The sequence below is a fragment of the Rhagoletis zephyria genome, unplaced genomic scaffold (genome assembly GCF_001687245.7).
Source record: "Rhagoletis zephyria isolate East Lansing unplaced genomic scaffold, Rhagoletis_zephyria_1.1 Rzeph_scaffold_00578, whole genome shotgun sequence".
Taxonomy (NCBI): Eukaryota; Metazoa; Arthropoda; class Insecta; order Diptera; family Tephritidae; genus Rhagoletis; species Rhagoletis zephyria.
This window is the reverse complement of record NW_016157662.1, coordinates 6,427-29,275: the sequence shown is the minus strand read 5'-3', so window position 1 is coordinate 29,275 and position 22,849 is coordinate 6,427. Positions and strand designations below refer to the sequence as shown.

Here is a 22,849-nt window from a genome sequence, read left to right as displayed (position 1 = left end):
CCGAAAGTAACTTGTAACAATCTTTTATCCAGGCGACGATATAACATTTAGCTAAAATATGCATCTAAATAAATTATAATTGTCATTATTTTTGCAGTTCGAGTATATGCCAGACGAGTAACAGGTATATGCATACAAGTATATACCTAAATTAGCGCGTTGAGCTTGTATTTTATCTCTCTCTAACGCATTAATTCTATATACGTCAAAACCAACGCCCGACAAAGTTATGTCTGTATTTGTCAATGGCTCTATGACAAAATATTCAAGAAATGTATTCGTAGATTTTTTTTTAGTTCATTTCATACATTTTTATTGATCAGATTTTTTTTAAAAGTACCAGAAATAAATATTTAATAGAAAACTATTTCACTTAAGCTTAACCAACTTTTAGTTGCTCGGAGCTAGTTTTGGAACGCATCATGAAATATTTTCATAGACGGAAAATTCAACCCTGGGTGCATCATTAATGAGCTGAAAACCCAAAACAAATAATTAAATTTGTGGATTGGAGCCTTTTGAAATGGCTTTTAGAAACGGCAATGAATTTCGACATTATTCAAGGAATTGTGCTGCTTTCCATTTGGTGTATTTGCGGTTTATACCTTCAGAAAGTTACAAAAAAAACATTTTCTATTTTTATTTATTATATATTTTTGAAATAAAAATACTCCACCTTGTACAGCAAAAAATTTCTTTAAACTATCTTGCGCAGGAGTTTGTTGATCTTATCTTCACGTTTACCGAAACCACCAACCTCAACGTAGTGATTCTCCTTCTTGCGTCAGCCACTGGTTGGTGTTGAGCTTGAATGGCCACAGGAAGTTGGAGGCTTTCGTGAAGTGGGATCCAATAGTGAATATTTCGTGCGCCAAATAATCAACAAACTGAATATCGTGCTCATTGCGCAATTTGCGTGCGATCACAAAGTTGTCAGAGATTAGGACAAGTTGATGGTTGTGCTTGACAATTCCACGTTTGTTGATCAATTCACGAATTGATGTAAGATTTGGATGACCCCATGTGATATAGGGTTCGGCAATGCGTAGCGTATTAATGGTTCAATTTGATGAACAAACCGTAGTTAATGTGGCGAACACGGAACAACAGTAAAACTTTACGCACTTTTGGTGATACCGCGGATACTGATCACAAAAGCTAATTTGTCTTCTGCAGGAACTTAGAATGAGCCGCGTTTCTTTGGCAGGCGGCGCAACTTATTCTCACGGTGTCCATCATGGATATTTTGCTTGATATTTCTCAGCATGCACCAAGTTTTGCACGTTTGCCGAGTGCAATCACAGCAGAGCGCTTTAGTTTACGCTTGATCAAGGTAGCATGTTTGCTGACCTGCTTCTTGCTGAACTACAGCTACGACTCGGGGACAGCAGGCAGCTTCCTGGAAGGTTGTTTGCCCCTTCGCTTCGGGCTTCTTACCGGCCGTGGTGGCAGTCATCTTAACTTGTAACTTAGCACGTTGAGAAGGCGAAAAAAGTCCGCTAAATGTTTGGAGCACATCTTAAATAACGCCACTCGATTTATAACATTTCCATTAAACACAATTTCATTTAATTAAATACTTTTTAATACATAGATATGCTGCAACCAGGCACTTTCCCAAATTCCATCCTGGTTATCGGCATAATTTTCCAAATATGCCTGCTACTTCATTACTAATATCTCCATCTTCAAACTGCGCCTTCTTTGTTTGAGGCAACATATCCTAAAAAGACATAAATTTACATTAAACAATGGAATTCGCATAAATTAGCAAATAAACTACTCCCTTTGTTTTGTTTCGTTGTCATATTTCTGAGAAATGTGAATTCACCACGATGCGATACAGAAAGAACAAGGACCAGGGATGTAATTTTAAGTAACTCTTTTATTCAGTGGCAATGCGCAGAGCGTTCGGGGCAGCAATTTAATTTGTATCAAATATAACATTAAACGGTTGTTCTAATACATTTTTTGATATTATTAACCAGAGTACATACATTATATGGTATTTCTTTTAAAAATTAATGTACTATATAAACTTTTTTTCAAATATTCCCTAAGTTTCTTTCATGAGTGCTGAAAAGCAACCTTGCGTGTAAGAAATTGTGCGCTACCTAAAATTTCACCTCTGGAAACTTTATCCCCATAAAGGACTTCACCACAGTTTTTTTACTGGATGTACTGAGGGGGCAATGCTTCTGATAAATAATTTGTTTTTGTATTCTTACATACAAGTAATTACTAAGTAATTCGGCTAAGTAACTATGTTACATGTGTATAAATGAGAAGATAATATTTATAAAAATCATTAGTTTGTATTTCATTTCATAAATCAGTAGGACATTAGCATTTTCACATGCATATTCCTTTTTTAGTCCCCATACCTATGTATGTATGTAGTAAAATACAAACTGCTATTTGGGGTGTTAAACAGTATTTGATAATTAAGGCTGGTCCACATAGAACTTTCGCGTTGACTTTGTAGTTGGCGTTGGTTTGACAGAACGCACGTTAAAAGAATGCGTTCTACAATGAAGCTTGGCAGAGACTACTTTGCATATCAATAATTGCATGAAAAATTATATTTCTTGCCCTCATTTGATTAAAAGGAAAGACATTTCATATAATTTTATTTATTTGCAACAGCTGGCGACCGACGCAGCGATGTTGTTGTTGTTGTTGTTGTAGCGGCACTACTAAGCCCCGCCTTTTTCGGGTCTACGTTCAATCATTGTCGTCAAGCTCAACTAACGGGAGGCCCAGGAAACGAGCTGTTTCGATGGGTTCGGACCAGAGGGAGAGGGGTGTTAGTTGAGTCGGATTGAGCTGGCATGTAAAGAGGTGGTTGGTGTCGTGGGGGGACTCTCCACATGCCGGGCACTCATTGGGGATATTGGGGTCGAGTCTGGACAGGTAGCTGTTAAGGCGGCTACAGTATCCAGACCGTAATTGAGCCAGGGTAACGCGGGTCTCTCGTGGCAGTTGAAGCTCCGTCTCTTCTACAGGTGGTGATTGGGCTCGTATTACGGCATTCATAGGTCGAGAGTCGAGGTAGGTAGTAACTGACTCTCTATAAATGTCGTTGATGGCTANTGTAGCTTCGTCCACTGCGTCCAACTAGTCCCCGGCGTCCAAACTGGCGCAGCATAGTTTAGAACCGGCCGGCCAATTGCCTTGTATGTTGCCAGCAACGTTTCTTTGTCTTTGCCCCAAGTGCTGCCGGCGAGCGACTTGAGGACCTTGTTGCGGCTCTGTACTTTATTGACAATTGCGGTTGTGTGCGTGGAGTAGGAAAGCAGGCTATCGAAGGTGACCCCTAAGATTTTCGGGTTGTTTACAGTCGGTATTGGTGTGCGATCGACATGTATACCTAACTCTACCCTGACCACCTTCGTCCAGGTGGTGAAGAGGGTCGCCGTTGATTTCGTTGGAGAGAGTGTTAGGCTCCTTGCAGTGAAGAAGCGAGAAAGGCTGGAGAGATAGTCGTTCACTTTTGAGCGGAGGTCATCAATTCCATTCCCGGTCGCCAAAATCGAGCAGTCGTCAGCGTATGAGATCAGGCAAACTCCCTTAGGTGGTTGAGGAAGTTTCGAGATGTAGAAGTTAAATAGTAAGGGGGAGAGAACACCACCTTGTGGAACCCCTTGTTTAATCCTTCTTGGTTTCGAGGTTTGATCTCGGAAGATTACTGACGACTGTCGACCACTCATATAATTCGCCGACCATCGATTCAGTCCCTGTGGGAGTGAGGAGGCCTCGATGTCTTCTAGTAGCGTGGAATGGCAGACGGTATCAAACGCCTTTGGCAAGTCCAGCGCAACTAGGACCGTTCTCTCACAGGGGCGGTTTCGATTTAGGCCACGAGTTATTTGTGTGTTTATGGCGTTAAGTGCTGTTGTTGTGCTGTGCACTTTACGGAAGCCATGCTGGTTCTTAGCTGGGGTCAGGTGGCAAGTGAAGTATGGGAGTAGTAGGGCCTCAAGCGTCTTCGCGACCGGGGAAAAAAGCGTTATCGGGCGATAAGAGTCTCCTTTGTTGGCGGTCTTCCCCGGTTTCAGCAGTGGGACCACTCTCCCCGACTTCCACACATCAGGAATGATGAGAGTGGCCATGGACAGGTTGAGGACCTCAGTTAGGTAAGCTACTCCCTTAGGCCCTAAATGTTTTAGCATCAGCATACAGATTCCGCCGGGTCCAATAGCTTTGGAGGCTTTCGCCTTCCCGATGGCCCCCTTCACTTCACAGCTGGTGAAAACAAGTGGTGCACTGTTTTTTGGCAGCTTGTGCAGCCTCCTGGTCACTCGACGTTTGGCCTTGTCTACCGAAGGGTGCAGTGTGAATTGCCTACTAAAGTAGGCTGCGCATTTCTTCGGGTCCGACGAAGCGCGACCTTCGAAAGAGATTTCCACTCTGTCATCACGCTTCGTTGGGTTGGACAGGGACCTCACGGTTGACCAAAGCTTACTCACACCAGATGTGAAGTTACAGGCCTTCAAGTGCTCCTCCCACTTTTTCCGCTTATGCTGATTTACCAGTTGCCGAATCTTCAAATTAAGGTCCCTCAGACGGGGGTCCCCGGGGTCGACCTGGCGCAGGTGGTCACGCTCGTTTGCTAGTGCAGCTGCTTCGGCCGGGAAATTTGGGTGGACTTCCGCGATGCGTCCGGACGGGATGAAGCGAACCGCTGCGGCAGTGACTACCCTGCGGAACTGGCGTTCGCCAGTGTGTATGTTTGTGGGTGTGGGAAGGGCGGCGAAGCTGCTCTCGGTGACTTCCGCGACGCCGTCCCAATCAGCTTTGTTGAAGTTGTAATAGGTTCGGTGGTCCGCGGAAGCAAAGTCGGTGGGCTTATTGATCGAGATGACTATGGGTAGATGGTCTGATGCTAGTGTTAGCATAGGTCGCCATGAGAGGCTGTTGATCAAACCAGCGCTAGCAATTGTTAGGTCTGGCGAGCTGCTGCAGCTACCCATAATCCTGGTGGGGGTGTCGTCGTTCATGGTGCAGAATGTCGAATCGTCTATCTGCTCAGCCAAAAGGTTTCCCCTACGATCATTGGCCAGGCTTGAGTGCCATAGATCGTGGTGCGCGTTGAAGTCACCTACTACCATTCGGTTTTCACCTCTGAGTAGCGCACCTATGTCAGGGTGATATCCTGCCGGGCAGCAGGTGACAGGGGGTATACAAAAGTTGAATATTTCGAGCTCGACATCGCCTGACCGGACAGCTATGCCCTGACAGTCTAGGGTGGTGTCCCTCGGGTCGATATCTTCTTCGATAAGCCGATACTGCACTGTGTGGTGTAAGATGAACGCTAGTCCGCCACCATTATCTCGCTCGCGATCTTTACGGAGCACATTGTAGGCGGCGCAACCCAATAGGGTTGAGTTGCTGTGCAACTTCGTTTCTTGGACCGCTGCTATCAATATGCCATGGCGACCCCTAAAGACTACTATCTCCTCAATCTTGCTCTGGAGTCCGTTGCAGTTGAGTTGTAGGAGTTTCGTATGCCTTGGGAGGCTGGTCGCGTTACGGGGAGTGAGGGAGGAGTGAGGTCTACCTTGGGCCTGTTGCATATGACGCGCTTGCTGTTGCTGCCTGTTGGTAGGTGGCTGCAATGGGGGCGCTGCTGCCCAGAGGAGCTTCTCGGAGCCGTGCAGGCTCTTCGGGAGTTGAGTGCGTTGCGCGAGCGGGTAGCCGTGGAGGCTGATTGTGCCGTTTGGCTTGAGCAGCAGGGAGCCACATAGCTTGTGGTCAACTCCCGGTGAGACCTAAGACCAGAGCAGGTTCTTAGGTGACTCCATCCGTTGCATGAGTTGCACCTAACCGAAGTGGAGTTTGGATGGAGTCGATTCTGGCAAACACAGCAGAAATACGTTTCTGGTCCGGGATTGGGCTCTACGCCCTCCCGGAGAAGAAGGATGCGGAGCAATCTGGCTGCAAGGAGTTGCTCCATGGACGAACAATGATTGAGGGGTATCGCCGATCTAAGCGGGGTTAGGTCGCCGAAACAACAGCCCTTGGTCGGGTAAAACCCGAGTCATTCCGGTACGTAGAACCGGCTGTTTTGGGAAACGCAGCGATCTTTCTGCTTTGTGTTGGCCTTAGCGTTGCCAAATTTGGGCTATGTGGACGGCTGCTTTGAAATTCAACGCCAACGCAACGGCAAAGTTGTATGTGAACCGGCCTCAACAGCCCACAAATAAATTTTTTCACCAAGGATTATATTTCATTCAGGTATATAGCATAACTGCTACAAGTAGCAAAAGTGTTTACTTGTTTTTTGTTTCTGCGGCACAAACGATTATAATATCTCCGTTACTTGTCTCTGTAAAGACAAAAGTCATGCATATGTACATACATACATAAATACATACATACATACATATATAAATATGCACGTTATGTATGTACATGTGTATGTATATAACTATAAAAAATATTTCATTCCATAATCTATGCTTATATATGTAATACATTTTATTTGTTGTTTTAAATACTGCCCTAATATAATATTCACATATTTATATGCGTTTGTGTATATATGTACATACAATTGTTAACATAATTTCGTACATAATCTATTGACAAACATTCCCACATTTTTATGCGCAAAAATGCATGTGTTGTATAGTACACTCGGAGCGCTCGCTCGTCGCTCACTCGTCTTACCTAGCAGAGCGAGTATGCAGACACCGCACTGCGAGCGAAGCAACACACAACAGCCTCGCTCGTTTAATGGGAGCGCGAGCAAACAAGCAGCGCTCGCTCGTTTGCCGAGGGAGCCAAGCTCCTCGTGCCTCGCCTCATTGCTGCTACGAGTACGAGCTGCAAGCGCCTCGTTGCCTGCGAGGAGGAGGAGTTTGCTCGCACGCTCGCTCGAACTCAGAGTTTTTGCCCACCCTGGTTTTGAGTTTCGGTCTACTATCGATAATTTTTAACACCATCGATACTATCGAAAAATTTACCACTCTAAGTTTTGAGCCATTTTCCAAAACGGTGACAATTTTCTGGCACGGGTAAGTATTTTGAGAACAAAATAATATATTTTCTTAAGTTTTGCGTAAAAATATGTCAATTTATAGTTATAGCAAAGAACGTAGATAATAAGAAGGGACAACTCGTTATAATTGCAGCGAAAATGCGCAACTGGGGCATGCCTTCTCTTTTCATCCAATCAAAAAACGTACTAGGGCAAAAGAGAAGGCACGCCCTTGTTGCTCACTTTCGCTACAATTCTAACGAGTTGTCCCTTCTTGTTATCTACGTTCTTTAGTTACAGCTTACTTTGGAAAACAGCCCTAAATCTTGGCAAAAACCAATGGTTATTGTGATTTTTGAAATATGCAATTTAATGTTTAATAGTTATAACTATTGAACTGATCCATTCATAAAACAAATATAGTCTTAACCTTGTCAAATATTTTTCGTGTTTGAAACATTGATCATTTTATGTTATATAACAAAAATGGATTTCTTATGATATGTATACATGCATAATTACACAAGTACACTGTCGATAGTTTGACAGCTCTACTGTATTTATGTGCCATGATGCGGCTTGCTGCATTCGTGAAATATTCCCTGCCAGCCAAAAGTGGTGAAAAATCTGGTGAAACCGCGGGTTTCGTTCACTTCAAAACTGGTGAAAAATCTGGTGAACTTTGTATGGGCGGTGTGCAGATTTTCACCAGTTTCCCCCTGTACGTGTGAGCCTTGCATCACTGTCGCACTCATTCAGATACTTCCTAAGGAAAACATATAGCTGCACTCGTTTAGCATTGCCCCTTTCAGCCGGCGCAGGGTTGCATTTTCTTCACAGCGAATTCAAAATAACCTTAGAAACTTTAAATAAAAAATCCAAAAAATTTTTGATTTTTATTTTGCAAAATTTATTTTCAAAATGCATTGATTACCTAATATACATAGCTAATAATCAATATTATGAATAAAAATTGTAATTAACATTAATAAATATATTTTTACATACATATGTGGTTGCTTAATTTCTTATTATTAGTATTACTTATTTGCACATAGATGATTTGATAAGTTGAAAAATTTCTATAAAAAAGTTAAGCGATTTTAACAATATAATAATCAAAAGAAAGGTAATCAATTTACCTTTCTTTTGATATATATTAACAGTTGCAAATAATTTATAGTGGTCCACAAAAATTCAGTTTTATCACAACTTTGCAAAATTTTACGACTTTTTCACTGCTTACATATAGATGATTTCAAAAGTTACAAAATTTCTATAAAAAAGTTAAGCGATTTTAACAAAAGTATAATCAAAAGAAAGGTAATCGATTTACCTTTCTTTTGATATATATTAACAGTTGCAAATCATTTACACTAGTTCACAAAAAATCTGTTTTGTTACAACTTTGCAAAATTTGACAAGTTGGACCTACACTTTGAAGGTGCTCCTGGCGTTGAAAGTGCTGAGGGCGGAAGGTACTCATGGTGCTCCTGGCGATGAAGGAGCTGAGGGTAGAGGGTACTGGTGGTGCTCCTGGCGATGAAGAAGCTGAGGGCAGAAGGTTCTAATGGTGCTCCTGGCGATGAAGATGCAAGCGTTGAAGGTGCTGATAGTGAATCTGTAAAGAAGCAAAAATATCAATTAAAATTTATAAACATATAAAAAGTCTCAATACATACCTTAAGAATGTGACTAAGTCGCTGCTGTTTTGCAATCTAAAAGAAGAAATTACATTATAATTAAATAAAATTGTTAAATACGTATTCTTACCTTCAAAGTTTTCGTAGTGACATTTCTTCACAGTATGTATACTGTCATCAAAACTCTGATGTTTCTAACTTGCTCGCTCTAACGCATAGAATTCTTGTTAGAGTACGAATTCTTATCGGGTATGTAGCTCTAACAAAGGCACATTTTTTGACAGTTCGACGAAAAAATTTGTAAGTGTGTGGGTGAGATGACTAAAAAGTTGTGAATGTGTTTGTAAATCGTTTGAATTTTAGGGGAAAGTAGTGAGCCGTGGCTGGCAGGGTTCTGTTTTGATCAAAACGAGCATAAATCGACGCTAGAGGTGGAGAAAAAATCGATTGCACTATCGATGCATCGATGTTTTTGCGTTTTTGTTGAACATCGATGGTTGATGGCTACTATCGATGTTTCCTTTGTACACTTCTGTGAATGTAAAGAACGACGAGTTAAAGGAGATCACGCAAAATGTATGAACCTATAAAATTATATTAATTCCTCGTTGATAACGTTTTCAAGCAAAAATCAAAATCCTTTCGAAGACTTAATGAAAAACATTCGATCTATTTTCTTAATAGGTTTATGTTAACCCCAACGAATTACAATTTTACGTTTTTATAAGCTTTTATTTAGCTTTACTTACATATACATATGTATGTCTGGAGTGTTGCAATAAATTTTTAAGGAACTTCCGCTAGGTGGCGCAGGTGTCGATATATCTGAAAAACCCGTATTTTTCGTCCAATATGGCTCATATATGGAATGTATATTACTTACACGAAAGGAAATAGCTCTACGAAAAATCTGTTTGATTTATTTCATTTCACAACTAACTTTAATTATCAACTTAATTTCGACTTTTACCGCCCTCAAGGCGAATTAATATAAGGTGGTGTTGTTTCATCAGCTGTGAGTAGCGTTTGATTGTCAAAATTTCGCATTTTGCTAGTGAGTAATTGAAATCGCGAGAGTGTCTGTATTTTCTGTCGCCCTTTTTCAATCGGGGAAGAGTATCTGAAATTTGAAAATGGCCCGCTAAAAGCAAAAACAAAATACAAGTAATTGTTATATTTGTTGAATCGATACCACCTTATATAAATTCGCCTTGACCGCCCTAGGGTTTTTTAAAACAATCGTTGTTCCATTGATGTTTTGTTTCAAAACATCGAAAAAATCGGTGGTAGCATCGATGTTTCTCCACCTCTAATCGACGCACGCTGCAGACGCTTCCCGTTATTTTCCAAAGGCACACTTCGATTTTGTTGTTTTCACTTTACGCTTCTTTCTCCTAAGTTAGAGTATGTATTTAGTTGGCACTTTTTCGTGTTAAAAATGCTTTATTATTTTAGTACGTGAAATATTAACCTTTTACTTATTTATAACTTATATAAAATATTATACAATATTTTTATTTTAATATTTTTATTGAGCTTTGCACCAGTATTTTATGTATTTGGGAAAAATTGAAAAAGCAGCAAAGTCTAAGCGGTAGAAGTTATAGCAGGTATTTCGGAGATCCTCCGGAGAGTTCCTAGACTTCAGCAGGGCTCGAACCCGCGTAATCGATGTGCTAAGTCAGAAGCGCTAACCACTGAGCTATGCATTATTATTTATTTCATTACATCGACCCCTTTGCCCAAATGTATCGTATGTTACAATTTTTACGAAAATCATTTTTTGATGCACTTTTGCTCCACACCCTATAACGCATCACTTGTTCAAATACTACGGCTTAAATCCCAATAGATACTCAAAAAATTCGCTGTAAATTTTATCGTATGTGACAAGGAATTTTTTCTTGTGGGCGACATTATCGTATGTGCTAAGAAATTAGAGTGTGAAAACAAATCTAAACTATTGATGAAAAATACAAAAACAATTTCCTGTAAAATTTGATTTTAGAAAAATACGATAATTTTGCGCAAAGGACTCGATAATATATTATATTATGAGATATGATATAATTTACTTATTTGATTTTTTTCGTTTTTAGGACCTTATTCTGATGATATAATATTATATTATATTATTTTATACAATATTATATTATATTGTCTTATATTATATTACATTATATTATAATAAATGGTATTTTGACATACTCTTTATATGACTTAAGGGTGAAAGAACTATACCTAACTTTATTTTCAATACTCCATTTTGTACATTTTGCTACCTTTTACGCATAACGGCAACACTGACTCATTTGGAATCACTGTTGCCAAATTTTTACTTTTCACGCTAAATTTAGTGCTTTTTAGAGATCACAAATCGAAAGAAAATAATGAGCAAATTAAAAATGAAATAAGAGTCCTCCGATTTTCAGAATTATTTGACTACCAAAAATGTTTGATCCATGTACAGTTTTGTAAAAACGAAAATAATCAAACTTTGGTACCTTTTTGGGAAATAAGTTCTAGTGCTTTTTTAAATAAAAAAAAAAACTTGGAAATACTAATGAACAAGAACATAAATAACTGAAACACGATGTTGAGAGGCAAAGGTGGCGCGGTGAGCAGTACCGCTACTTTGTTCTTGGCGAATCAGCTGTTTGTGTGACGTCTTCATACAAATGTCCGCGCTAAGGTTGTTTCGTATGGACAGTTACTAATAATTGACACTAGTTTTTCTAGTAATCTTTTTTTACCGTAAAAAATGCACAGGTGACTTGGTACGAATTCGCGTCACTAATTTCTACTAGTTTACAGCCGATTTCACGAAAGCAATAAAATGAGTTGGCATCCCTTGCTACAAATTGCGACCGACGCTATTGTTCTCTCCCATGATCCAACTACACAAGATCTGACAAGATGAAGCAAAAGAAAAAAGTAATTTTCTGGCTGACGTTTGTAATTATGTAAAAGTAAACAAAGAATATGAAGACGAAGCATAAAGCAAAAAATGCAACCAATTTTGCAGCACATGTTTGTGCTAATTAATTTATTATTTTGGACGTGTTTTTGCACCCAATCAACGCGCACTTCATTTTAATTACATTTGCACAAAAAAATTATTGAAAATCGCTTAAAAATCACTGAAATAAACCACCGACAAAATACACATAAAGAAAGAAGCAAAACAGAAATAGCAAGCTTCAAAATTACGAACGTCACACACTTTTTTCTCAATTGCTATTACAAATGGCTGCTTCTCAACCGGTCAGATCTGTTCTAATTGGTTCATGGTTCTCTCCAAGACTAATTTAATAAGGTGGTGCTAATCTGAATTTTTCGCCGTGGAGGACAGTAAGTCAAAATGATGTGTTTGTTGTAATTCATACCAATGACAGTATGAATATCACGTATAATTTGGTAGTGTAATTTTTTAGTTATATACGGCTAACACCACCTTATTAAATTCTGCTTGGTTCTATCCTTCATCTTTCCTTTTCGTGGCTATCTTGTTTTCTGCCATTCTTGTAATTGAAAGTTATTTTATAAAATGCGAACGAAAACGACAACTTAATTAATAAACTTGACGATTTTTTGCATGCTGGACAGATTTTGTTAATTAGGCTGTATTAAGTATATGCATAATAATTATTTAGGTGGACTTTTTCCAACCTCGATCATAGTAAGCTATTAGAACTAGGGAACAAGTAAAGAATAAGCACCATTTCGATAGAAAAAAACTAAAAATAAGAATCGATACAGCTTTTTGTACTGATTTTACCGATTCTTAAACTTACTTGCGAAAATTAAAAATAAGCGAGATATCGAAGGTCAAAGATCAAAATTTGCTTTGTGAAAAACTACATAGTGAAGCGTTTGTAAAAGTTAATATACCGTTTTATTTTCATAAACTTTTCAATGCTCATCCGACTATGCCATCCACAATATTTCTGCGTAGAGGGTGTACACCAGGGTGTCCAGATTGTTTTAAAAAAAGCGCAATTTCTGAAAAAATCGCCAACTTTTTTAAAATAAAATTCATGAAATATTAATATATCTTTTATTTTAAAATTGAGATCTTGTTATAATATAGTTTTTAGAACCAAAAACGAATATAATACCTTCAGAGGGTAATAATAAATAACACAAATCACTTATATAATAGTTATGTACAAACAATTTTCTTTAAAAATACGCATACTTTTTAGAAATACTTGTTTCAACACATTATGCAATAGGACTGCGCAATTATTAAATTTATTATAACTCATATTGATCGTTTATCGCCAATCCGCTTTTAAGAGCTCGGCGCTAAAAATTAAATAAAACTCTATAATAAAGCGAGATCGGCAATTTCCACAATTTCTTCAAAATCACCTATAGTTTCTGAATGATTTACATTTCTGTTGTTGCCATATATTGAGCTATTCAACCTTGATAACATACTGTTTGATATTGGAAACGTTTTGAAACAGAAACTATTAAGGCTCTGTCACATACAGCTTTCGCGTCGCTTTGGCGTTGTTTCACTTTGACAGCAACGCAAGTAGCGCAAGTGTTTGCTACAATGAATGCTCTGACAGCAAATGTTTTTAGTTTTTGAATTTGAATTTTACGATCGAAAAACATTCAAACATTTTTAAAATGGAAGCATTTGGTCGTCGCGGTCCTTATTCGTTTTTTCTTTACACGATTTTGTGTGTTTATTATTAAAAAGTGAATAATTATATTAAGGGAGTGTCAACGCGCAAAACGGCACGAGTTAACCAGTAGTGGGATTCGCCATTCTATTTTAACGGTTATCGAATCGCTAAGAAAACTTAACGATGATTCTAACGATTTGACAATTCTCTAAACATATTTTAACGATATTCGCTATCGCTTGATCAGCTGTTGTCGTTAACTACTCGATTACTCGTTAAGTAAACGACGAATATTTTAAAGTTGTTAGCGGCATCGAAAAAAGAAAATTTGATATTTCATTTGAGTTAAAATAAAATAATAGGCGTGTTTTATTTGAGCGCGGTAAGCTAATAGCTTAATCTGGGTCAAATAAAACGAATCTAGCTTAATTTGTCATGACTTAGTTATAAATTATGCTGGCAACACCTGATATGTGTGTGCTGGCAATACTGTATGAGTTGTAGAGGTGGGTAATGGCACAATTTTTTGTGTGTTGACACAGTAGCACATGCACACAATGAAGTGTTAACACACTGTGTTGGCACAATTGTGTTATTGCTACCTATTCAAAATCGATCAAGAAACTCCATGACAAGGCGAATTTATACATTAGGCTATATGCATAAAAACTAAGCAAATGCTTTTTCTTAAAATTTCACACCTTTTACTGGATTTGTTTAAATAAATTTAAGTCAAGCGTATGAAATTTTAAGAAAAAGAAATTGCTTAGTTTTTATGCATTCGGCCCATTATGTATACATCCGCCTTGCTCCATGACTTATCGCTCGAATTTGCTTTTTCCTTGTGTTTTGCGATTATTGGCGGCGAGAACAATCCACACAGCACAGTGTGCTATAGCCATTGCGCTGATACCGAGAGCTGAGTTATTGGCGCTAATACTGATTTTCACAACTCAGTAACCCAATGGCGCCAGCAACACCAGAACACAGACAATACCGGGCGTCGCCAAGAACCAGCAAAGAACACACAAAGGAGAAGTGTCACTTGTAAAATGTGCAGCACAAGGTGAATTTTTACAAGGTGGTTTTGCTAGAATTAGCCGCGGTCCTTCTGAATATGAAAACTATGTGTTTGTTGTATTTTTGGGTTTTGAACTTAGGTATACTTGAGTTGTTTTTGCTCAACCGATACCACCTTGTATTAATTCACCTTGGCAATAAAGGAAATGAGCTTTAGCCTGAAGAGGCGCAATTGCGCCAACACACTGTGCTGATTTCGGCAGTGGTGCTGGAATTAGTGTGTCAGCACCAAAAAATTTGCGCCGCTACCCAGGCCTAGTGCATTTTTCAAAAACGAGCACGGTTGTGTCAAATGATCGCCTGTTTTGCTTTGTTTACATAACCGCGTATACATACACATACACGTAAATATATACCCTGCAAACAAATGTTCCCGAAATCTTTAATACCTTGTCCCCACTGGAGCTAACCACGTAGTTATGACTGTTGAGTTGGTTATCCCGATAACCCACTTGATTTAGCGTAGTTTCGCCATATATAAATGACAGCACTTAACCATTTCACTGAGATGGTTAAAAGCTAACCAACTCGAAACCACGTCGAAAGTCTGATACAACCCTGTGTTTTCCCCCCATCTGTCGGTCATTAGCGTTAAAATTGAAAAAATGTGTCCCCTACTAGTGTTTGGAGTTCACTAAGAAGAGATTAGATTTACTGCGATTTTTGAAAAAATTTGAAATCTACTCCTCTACTCCGCTTGATTTCAAATCGATTCCGTTTTTTTCTTTCATGTTATGCCCCTCTTAGGGCCGTTTTTTGAGTGTTCACCACCGGTTTCAGTAAAAAATTGAAAGTTAGCCAAATCTCACTGTTAAACAGTAACTCTTTCATAGCAATGCGTCAATAAAGTAACTTCATTATTTCTTTTTATGTATGGCTGTAGAAACTGGCGGATGCCGAACTTTACTTAAGTTGCTAAAAAATATATGTAGAATGAAATTTATATCAAGTAGAAAAGGTTTAGATCTTTTAGATTCTTTTAGGAATCTTTAAAGAAAAACATATGAAGCGGTTGACAAGAACTGGTAAAAAAATTTCTGTAAGAAAATTCTTTAAAAAAAAATCTGAAACCATTCTGAATACTCTGAAATCCTGGTATGCAGAGTATACATATACATACGAATATGAATACATAAAGAAGCTGTAGGTGACACAACGAGTTCATACCAACGGTAAATGTTGTTTTTGTACGATTGATACAACCTGTAGTTGTTGAATCATGGCCTAGTGTGCTAAAAACACTGCCCAGGATGTACTTTCATATTGTGCCAAGTGTGCTACTGTGATATAATTTAATCGAAAAGTGCGCCTGTGCGTGCGTCACATTGACGAGTGTCAGCACAGTAGCACAGCACTGTGCTGTGTTACACATCTCTAATGAGTTGTCAATTTAGAAAAATCTTTAACGATGACTGACACGGGAAAAAGGTTATTTTCATAATTTTTCATAAATGAATTATTATTACTTTTTTTGTTTAATTATAGCAAGAGAAAAGTATGAACGAGGGCGGAGACGCTCCTTTTCCTTAATGCTATGGGGAAAGGAAGGAAGAATTTCTTCATGCACGTATAAAAAAAAATACGCATATCAAAATGTTTTGGAAGATATGATTTTCCAAGGTTTTGTGGTAAGAATTGTGCATATTTAATTTAATATTAAATTACCTACATATTTGTATTTTAGGATACAACGGTTACCACAGACGCACTTTTTGCGAAAATGCGTACGCTTTTAAAAGCCTACAAGTCTGCCAAAGACAATGAAAGGCAAACAGGAACTGCTCCTCGCACTATACCATATATGACAGAAATGGACGAAATTTTTGGTGAGAGTTGTTTGGTTGTAAATGATCATACCATTAACATAGGAACAGATCCTCAGGAGGCATTAATAGAAACATGTAGTAAGTTGAAAGACTTTTTCGTACTGTGATATAAAATTGTAACTGAATTTTTTTTCTTTTAAAATTAGCCATCGAGCTGTTAAGAGACTCAACTAGGGTTTCGCCAATCCCTGAACCGAGCAGCTCAAGTCAGTTTCAAGAACTGAGTACCTCCACGCAATCGCTGAACACACCAACGCGAAGCCACAATTTACAGCCGAGTATGCCCGCTGCGAACACACGTGTTAGAAAAACGGCCAGGGATCGTTACTTTGAAAATAAACTTGAGCTGAAGAGAAGAAGCTGTGAGGAGAAAGAAAAATTCCATGCAGATATTCAGCGTATGTTGCAAAATTTAGAGAAGAAGCGTGATTTGCAGCTAGAGTTGGAGGAAAAAAACTTAAAATAGAGGAGGAAAAGTTAAAACTCCTACAACAATGCTGCGGAGATGATTAGAAAAGAAAAAGTTTAAATATTAAAACAGACAAAAAAGTAAAAAAAAAATTNAATTTTTCATAAATGAATTATTATTACTTTTTTTGTTTAATTATAGCAAGAGAAAAGTATGAACGAGGGCGGAGACGCTCCTTTTCCTTAATGCTATGGGGAAAGGAAGGAAGAATTTCTTCATGCACGTAAAAAAAAAAATACGCATATCAAAATGTTTTGGAAGATATGATTTTCCAAGGTTTTGTGGTAAGAATTGTGCATATTTAATTTAATATTAAATTACCTACATATTTGTATTTTAGGATACAACGGTTACCACAGACGCACTTTTTGCGAAAATGCGTACGCTTTTAAAAGCCTACAAGTCTGCCAAAGACAATGAAAGGCAAACAGGAACTGCTCCTCGCACTATACCATATATGACAGAAATGGACGAAATTTTTGGTGAGAGTTGTTTGGTTGTAAATGATCATACCATTAACATAGGAACAGATCCTCAGGAGGCATTAATAGAAACATGTAGTAAGTTGAAAGACTTTTTCGTACTGTGATATAAAATTGTAACTGAATTTTTTTTCTTTTAAAATTAGCCATCGAGCTGTTAAGAGACTCAACTAGGGTTTCGCCAATCCCTGAACCGAGCAGCTCAAGTCAGTTTCAAGAACTGAGTACCTCCACGCAATCGCTGAACACACCAACGCGAAGCCACAATTTACAGCCGAGTATGCCCGCTGCGAACACACGTGTTAGAAAAACGGCCAGGGATCGTTACTTTGAAAATAAACTTGAGCTGAAGAGAAGAAGCTGTGAGGAGAAAGAAAAATTCCATGCAGATATTCAGCGTATGTTGCAAAATTTAGAGAAGAAGCGTGATTTGCAGCTAGAGTTGGAGGAAAAAAACTTAAAATAGAGGAGGAAAAGTTAAAACTCCTACAACAATGCTGCGGAGATGATTAGAAAAGAAAAAGTTTAAATATTAAAACAGACAAAAAAGTAAAAAAAAAATTAAATATAGACTGCATTTCTTTATTCATTCTGAACGTTTGGAATAAACTTTTTTGTTTACTTATTCTTTAGAACGTTCCTGATGATATGTTAACGTATATTTCAAACGCATTCTGTTTATTCCGGCTGTGAAATGGGATTATCTGGAATGTATAAAGAAACGCAGCCATAGTGTGGCTACTATTCAAATAGAATTCCCTGTTTATTTTTTCAACAAAACATGTTTGGATTGTAATAAAATACAATTGAATCAACTCAAGCTTAAGCTCAAACATTTCCTCTTAATAACTGAATAAATAACTCATTACGACGATCTCCACTTATGTCACTTTCGCTCACAGAGACTGGTTCTAATTCCACACTTTCATTTGCTTCAACGATGAAGGTGTCGTCGTTTTTTAATATACATATGTTATGCATAATACATGCGCTCGCCACCAAATGTGTTACAGCGCATAAATCTTTATGCTCTGTAAACTTAAGAAGTCTGCGAAAACGACCTTTGAGTAAGCCGAACGCCTTTTCTACAACAATTCTTGCCGACGAATGAATTTTGTTGAATCTGATTTGTTGTTCTGTTAGTGAACCATAATCTTTGAATACCGGAATTAAGTAATTTTTGCAAGGGTATGCCGAATCTCCAAGGATAAATGTAGAGTTTGGAAACAAATTTTCAACACTATTTTCTGCTTTCCTATAAAACGCTGACCTCTTAAGTACTCTGAAGTCATGGTAGGACCCAGGCTCGCCGCAATAAATATCAATGAACTTCATATCGGCATCGACAATTCCCTGTAAAACTAAGCTGTAATTTCGTTTTCGATCAAAATATATATGCTTATCTATTTTTGGTGCGTTAATAGTTATATGTGTGCAGTCTATTGCACCAATGACACCAGGTACTTTCTTTCTTTGCAAAAACTTTCTCGTGGTATCTTCCACTGCTTCTCCAGTTGGCCACTTGATAAACTCGTATCCTATTGAAATGATCCACGCAACAACGCGACGAACAATTGCCCATGTAGTGGATTTCGTTACACCAAACAAATTAGCAAGTTGTCTGTAGGTTATGGTGTTGCTTAGGTACCATATGTACATATATATCATTGTCTTTGCAGGTATTTTGGGCTTTCCAGACATTGTACGGCTGTGATTTTGATCGTTTTCATTATACCTCGCTTTAGAAATATAACACTGTTTCAGTAAAAATTTGTAAAACGGAAGAAACCCTTACTTATTAAATAATCCACTGTTTTTCGATTCAGGCGAAAATGGGACTTGAAATCCTCATCTGCATACTCATCGATAACGTCGATGAAACCGACAAATTTTGGATGCTCTACCTGTTCTTCCTCAGAATCGTCCCCCGATGAACTAGATTCAGCAGCTACATCAGCTAGTATTTCTATTATTTCTTCATCATCAGCGTAATGTATACTGGAACAACTACAGAAAAACTAGAAATTGGAAAGTATGCAAACTTGGTTTGGTTTAATTATAAAACAATACTTACTGCATCTTTAATTAAATTTGGCATTTTCAACTTACACCAGTTGTGTATATGTTTGGTTAATCCATATTTTGTCGAAGGCACAAAATTTACACGCGTTTCTTTTATATTCTATTTTTGTCTATCTTTTTTTTGTTTACATTTTCATCTGTCAAAATGGTGTATATCGTGAACGACAACTTTTTTTTGGCAATAAAGTGTGAATAATCCAACTACCGTGAATGAAAACTATTAATCAACTGGCAATGCCGCTAGTTCAATATACAAGCCAAGATAGCTTGTCACAAGCCAATATAATTATGTTGGCTAAGTCTTCCATACAAAATAAGCTAATAGCTTATGTAACTGGTCAAATAAAACACGCCTAATATAGAACGTTGAGCCCCCTGAATGTGTTGCCATAAAATCATAAAAGTCTTAAGATGGGAAGAGTTACCGCCAACTTGTTTGTCAATTTAAATGTACCACAATTTATACTAAACTAAAAATAAAAGTATCTTTTAAAAATTCGAAGAAAAACGTATCATTTTGATCCATTTGGATCACAACGGCAACACTGTCTACCAGCTGGATTCTACTCATTTGTGAGTGAAAGGTTGAAAATTATTTGAATGAGCTTATTATTTGCATTCTGCTTTGTGCCACATCAGTGTTGGCATACATATGTATATACTTTTTACTTCGCAGTACTTTTTAGTACAATTTCAAAAAAATCTACAAACTTTTGTAAAAATTTCGAGCTTTCTGTTTCCTTTTTTTTAATATTTTGCAGTTGTTTAGCTCATTCAATTTTAGTACAATAAAGCGCAAGTTTAAAGTAGCTGGGATGCACCGTTGAAGTGGGGCATTTTTTTTTGACGATGTCAGTCATTTGCTTCCATATTTTCGAAGTATGTTCGATGATTTTTTTTTAATGAAGAAAATGAGCAACACCTTCATCAAAAAAAAATATATATATTAAAAATCAACGATAAGTCGGAGCTATTTTAAATTTGTACTTGCATACTCAAAATGTGTATTTCTAGGAAATCTAATTAAAAAGTTTGAAATTTTTACGAAAGTTTGTTGATTTTTTTAATGTTGCGCAAAGATTGAACTTTGGATTAATACTCCGTAGTGTTATAGTATAAACTGTAAATAATTAAAATTAAATAATTTTAAGATCCTGTCAATATGTGCGTGTCGTAAAGTTGAGTACTGAATTCAAAGAAAATGTCTCTGTTATCCGTTGATAATAACTTAAAAAAATTTGTTTGTCAAGAAGTGTGCCTTAAAACACATATGTGCATACACATTTATGTTAAAAGTGTAAAATATGTAAATGTACCTACATAAACTTTCCCATGAATATGTACCATCAAATCATTGGTCTTGAAGGGAATCTATGTATGCATATACTAAGAAAATATATGAGCAAATTAAAAAGTCGATACCCTTGCTCGTTACAATTTACAGTCGAAAAGTACCCAGTAGAAATCGGTTGCATGCATTCATGAAGTATGTAAGCTGTATGAGTGAAAAAGTGTGAAAAATTCATGAGGGGCCATGAATTTCCAGAAATAAATTCAAATTCTGGCGAATATGAGCGAACGTACTTGTTGTTGTTTTAAGTACATTTCTCTATAAATTTGACTACTATACAGCATCAGAAATTGTTTGTAATATTTTCAGTCTTTTGCAAAATTTTTATCGAACGGACGTGTTGTGCGATAACATTTTCGGCACTAACAGGGCTTTTACATAATATGGATTTGCATATGTAAATGCTACCGTTTTGTTTGTACTCTTATGTGCCATATATTGAAATGTATCAGCAAAGTATGGAAACATATGTATATCGTATCAGCATTAGTACTTTTGCAAGCACTAAGTAGGTGTATTTTTGTACAGCTACCAGCATGATGGCAAAAACGTTTACCAAAAATAGACCCGCTAGGTGGCGCGGGAGTCGAGTTATTTATAAAAGTCGTATTTATGAACCGATTTCTTTCAAATGCAAAAGGTATAGTTTCAGCATAATGGCAAATACGTTTACAAAAAAACGGAGCCGCTAGGTGGCGCGGGAGGCGAGTTATTTATAACAGTTGTATTTATGAACCGATTTCGTAAGCATGATGAAAAAATCACTTGCGAAAAACGGACCCGCTAGGTGGTGCTGGAGTCAAGTTATTTATAAAAGCCGTATTTTTGAACCTATTTTGTTAATACACATTCGAGACGTTTATTACTTTCATGATGATTTTTTTTTCATTCGAAACATATTCAGACATATCATGAGTCTCATCTTCCCTGAACCGGTTCAGTTTTCGCTTTTGGTTTCCATGTACTTACTTTGGGGGTAATCAAAATTTTCGCGTGAATTTTTTTTCCGGCGAAACTCAGGATAAGGAAGATTACGTACATAAAATGATAGCCATTTCTGTTTTTCGGACTAAACTCAAAAACCACTCAATAGAGCCCAGTCAAATTGTCGGAGGTTATACCTTGCATATATTGTCCTATTATAGGCTACTAGAAATCACGCTGGTGGCGCTTGAGTAGAGTTACTTATAAAAGTCGTATTTATTAACATATTTCGTTAAACTTCGCAGCGTGACTACCTGTATGATGAAAAATTCCTTTGCTAAAAATGGACCGCTGGAGTTTAAGTATTTAGAAAATCCGTATTTTTTATAAAATCTGATTGGAATTCGTAATTCGTATTCATTTCATGACAAGCAAAGGTTTTGCAGAAAAGGGACCCAACGGATGACGCTGCACCCGAAATATATAGAAACCCCCGCGGGGTTTATTCTGCTTTGGCCCTATGTTTATCTAAGACGAATTTACTTTTCAGTTGGCTAAATCAAAGATGCGTTTAAGTATGCATATAAAGACNCCATATATTGAAATGTATCAGCAAAGTATGGAAACATATGTATATCGTATCAGCATTAGTACTTTTGCAAGCACTAAGTAGGTGTATTTTTGTACAGCTACCAGCATGATGGCAAAAACGTTTACCAAAAATAGACCCGCTAGGTGGCGCGGGAGTCGAGTTATTTATAAAAGTCGTATTTATGAACCGATTTCTTTCAAATGCAAAAGGTATAGTTTCAGCATAATGGCAAATACGTTTACAAAAAAACGGAGCCGCTAGGTGGCGCGGGAGGCGAGTTATTTATAACAGTTGTATTTATGAACCGATTTCGTAAGCATGATGAAAAAATCACTTGCGAAAAACGGACCCGCTAGGTGGTGCTGGAGTCAAGTTATTTATAAAAGCCGTATTTTTGAACCTATTTTGTTAATACACATTCGAGACGTTTATTACTTTCATGATGATTTTTTTTTCATTCGAAACATATTCAGACATATCATGAGTCTCATCTTCCCTGAACCGGTTCAGTTTTCGCTTTTGGTTTCCATGTACTTACTTTGGGGGTAATCAAAATTTTCGCGTGAATTTTTTTTCCGGCGAAACTCAGGATAAGGAAGATTACGTACATAAAATGATAGCCATTTCTGTTTTTCGGACTAAACTCAAAAACCACTCAATAGAGCCCAGTCAAATTGTCGGAGGTTATACCTTGCATATATTGTCCTATTATAGGCTACTAGAAATCACGCTGGTGGCGCTTGAGTAGAGTTACTTATAAAAGTCGTATTTATTAACA

General features: G+C 37.6%; 1 protein-coding gene and 1 long non-coding RNA gene across 2 annotated transcripts; one reads left to right on the top strand and one right to left on the bottom strand.

Moving 5' to 3' along the window:
• Positions 1-348: 348 nt before the first annotated feature.
• On the top strand, positions 349-16,229 carry LOC108360472 (uncharacterized). The gene is made up of 3 exons (XR_001847115.1): positions 349-798; positions 12,699-12,703; positions 16,220-16,229. It is a non-coding gene; the product is annotated as an uncharacterized LOC108360472 (long non-coding RNA).
• Positions 16,230-17,950: 1,721 nt separating this feature from the next.
• On the bottom strand, positions 17,951-19,220 carry LOC108360476 (putative nuclease HARBI1). Its single transcript, XM_017612755.1, has 3 exons — positions 19,197-19,220; positions 18,918-19,140; positions 17,951-18,861 (listed from the first exon to the last, which is right to left on the bottom strand). The coding sequence occupies exons 1-3, from the start codon at positions 19,218-19,220 to the stop codon at positions 17,951-17,953; spliced, it is 1,158 nt and encodes a 385-aa protein (XP_017468244.1).
• Between the last annotated feature and the right edge of the window lie 3,629 nt (positions 19,221-22,849).

Bases quoted from the DNA above. Each gene is read 5' to 3' on its own strand.
- LOC108360476 (XM_017612755.1), bottom strand. From the start codon at position 19,220: ATGCCAAATTTAATTAAAGATGCA. The intron at 19,141-19,196 runs GTAAGTATTGTT...TCCAATTTCTAG, and splicing joins CAAATTTAATTAAAGATGCA to TTTTTCTGTAGTTGTTCCAG. The intron at 18,862-18,917 runs GTAAGGGTTTCT...ATATTTCTAAAG, and splicing joins AACAGTGGATTATTTAATAA to CGAGGTATAATGAAAACGAT.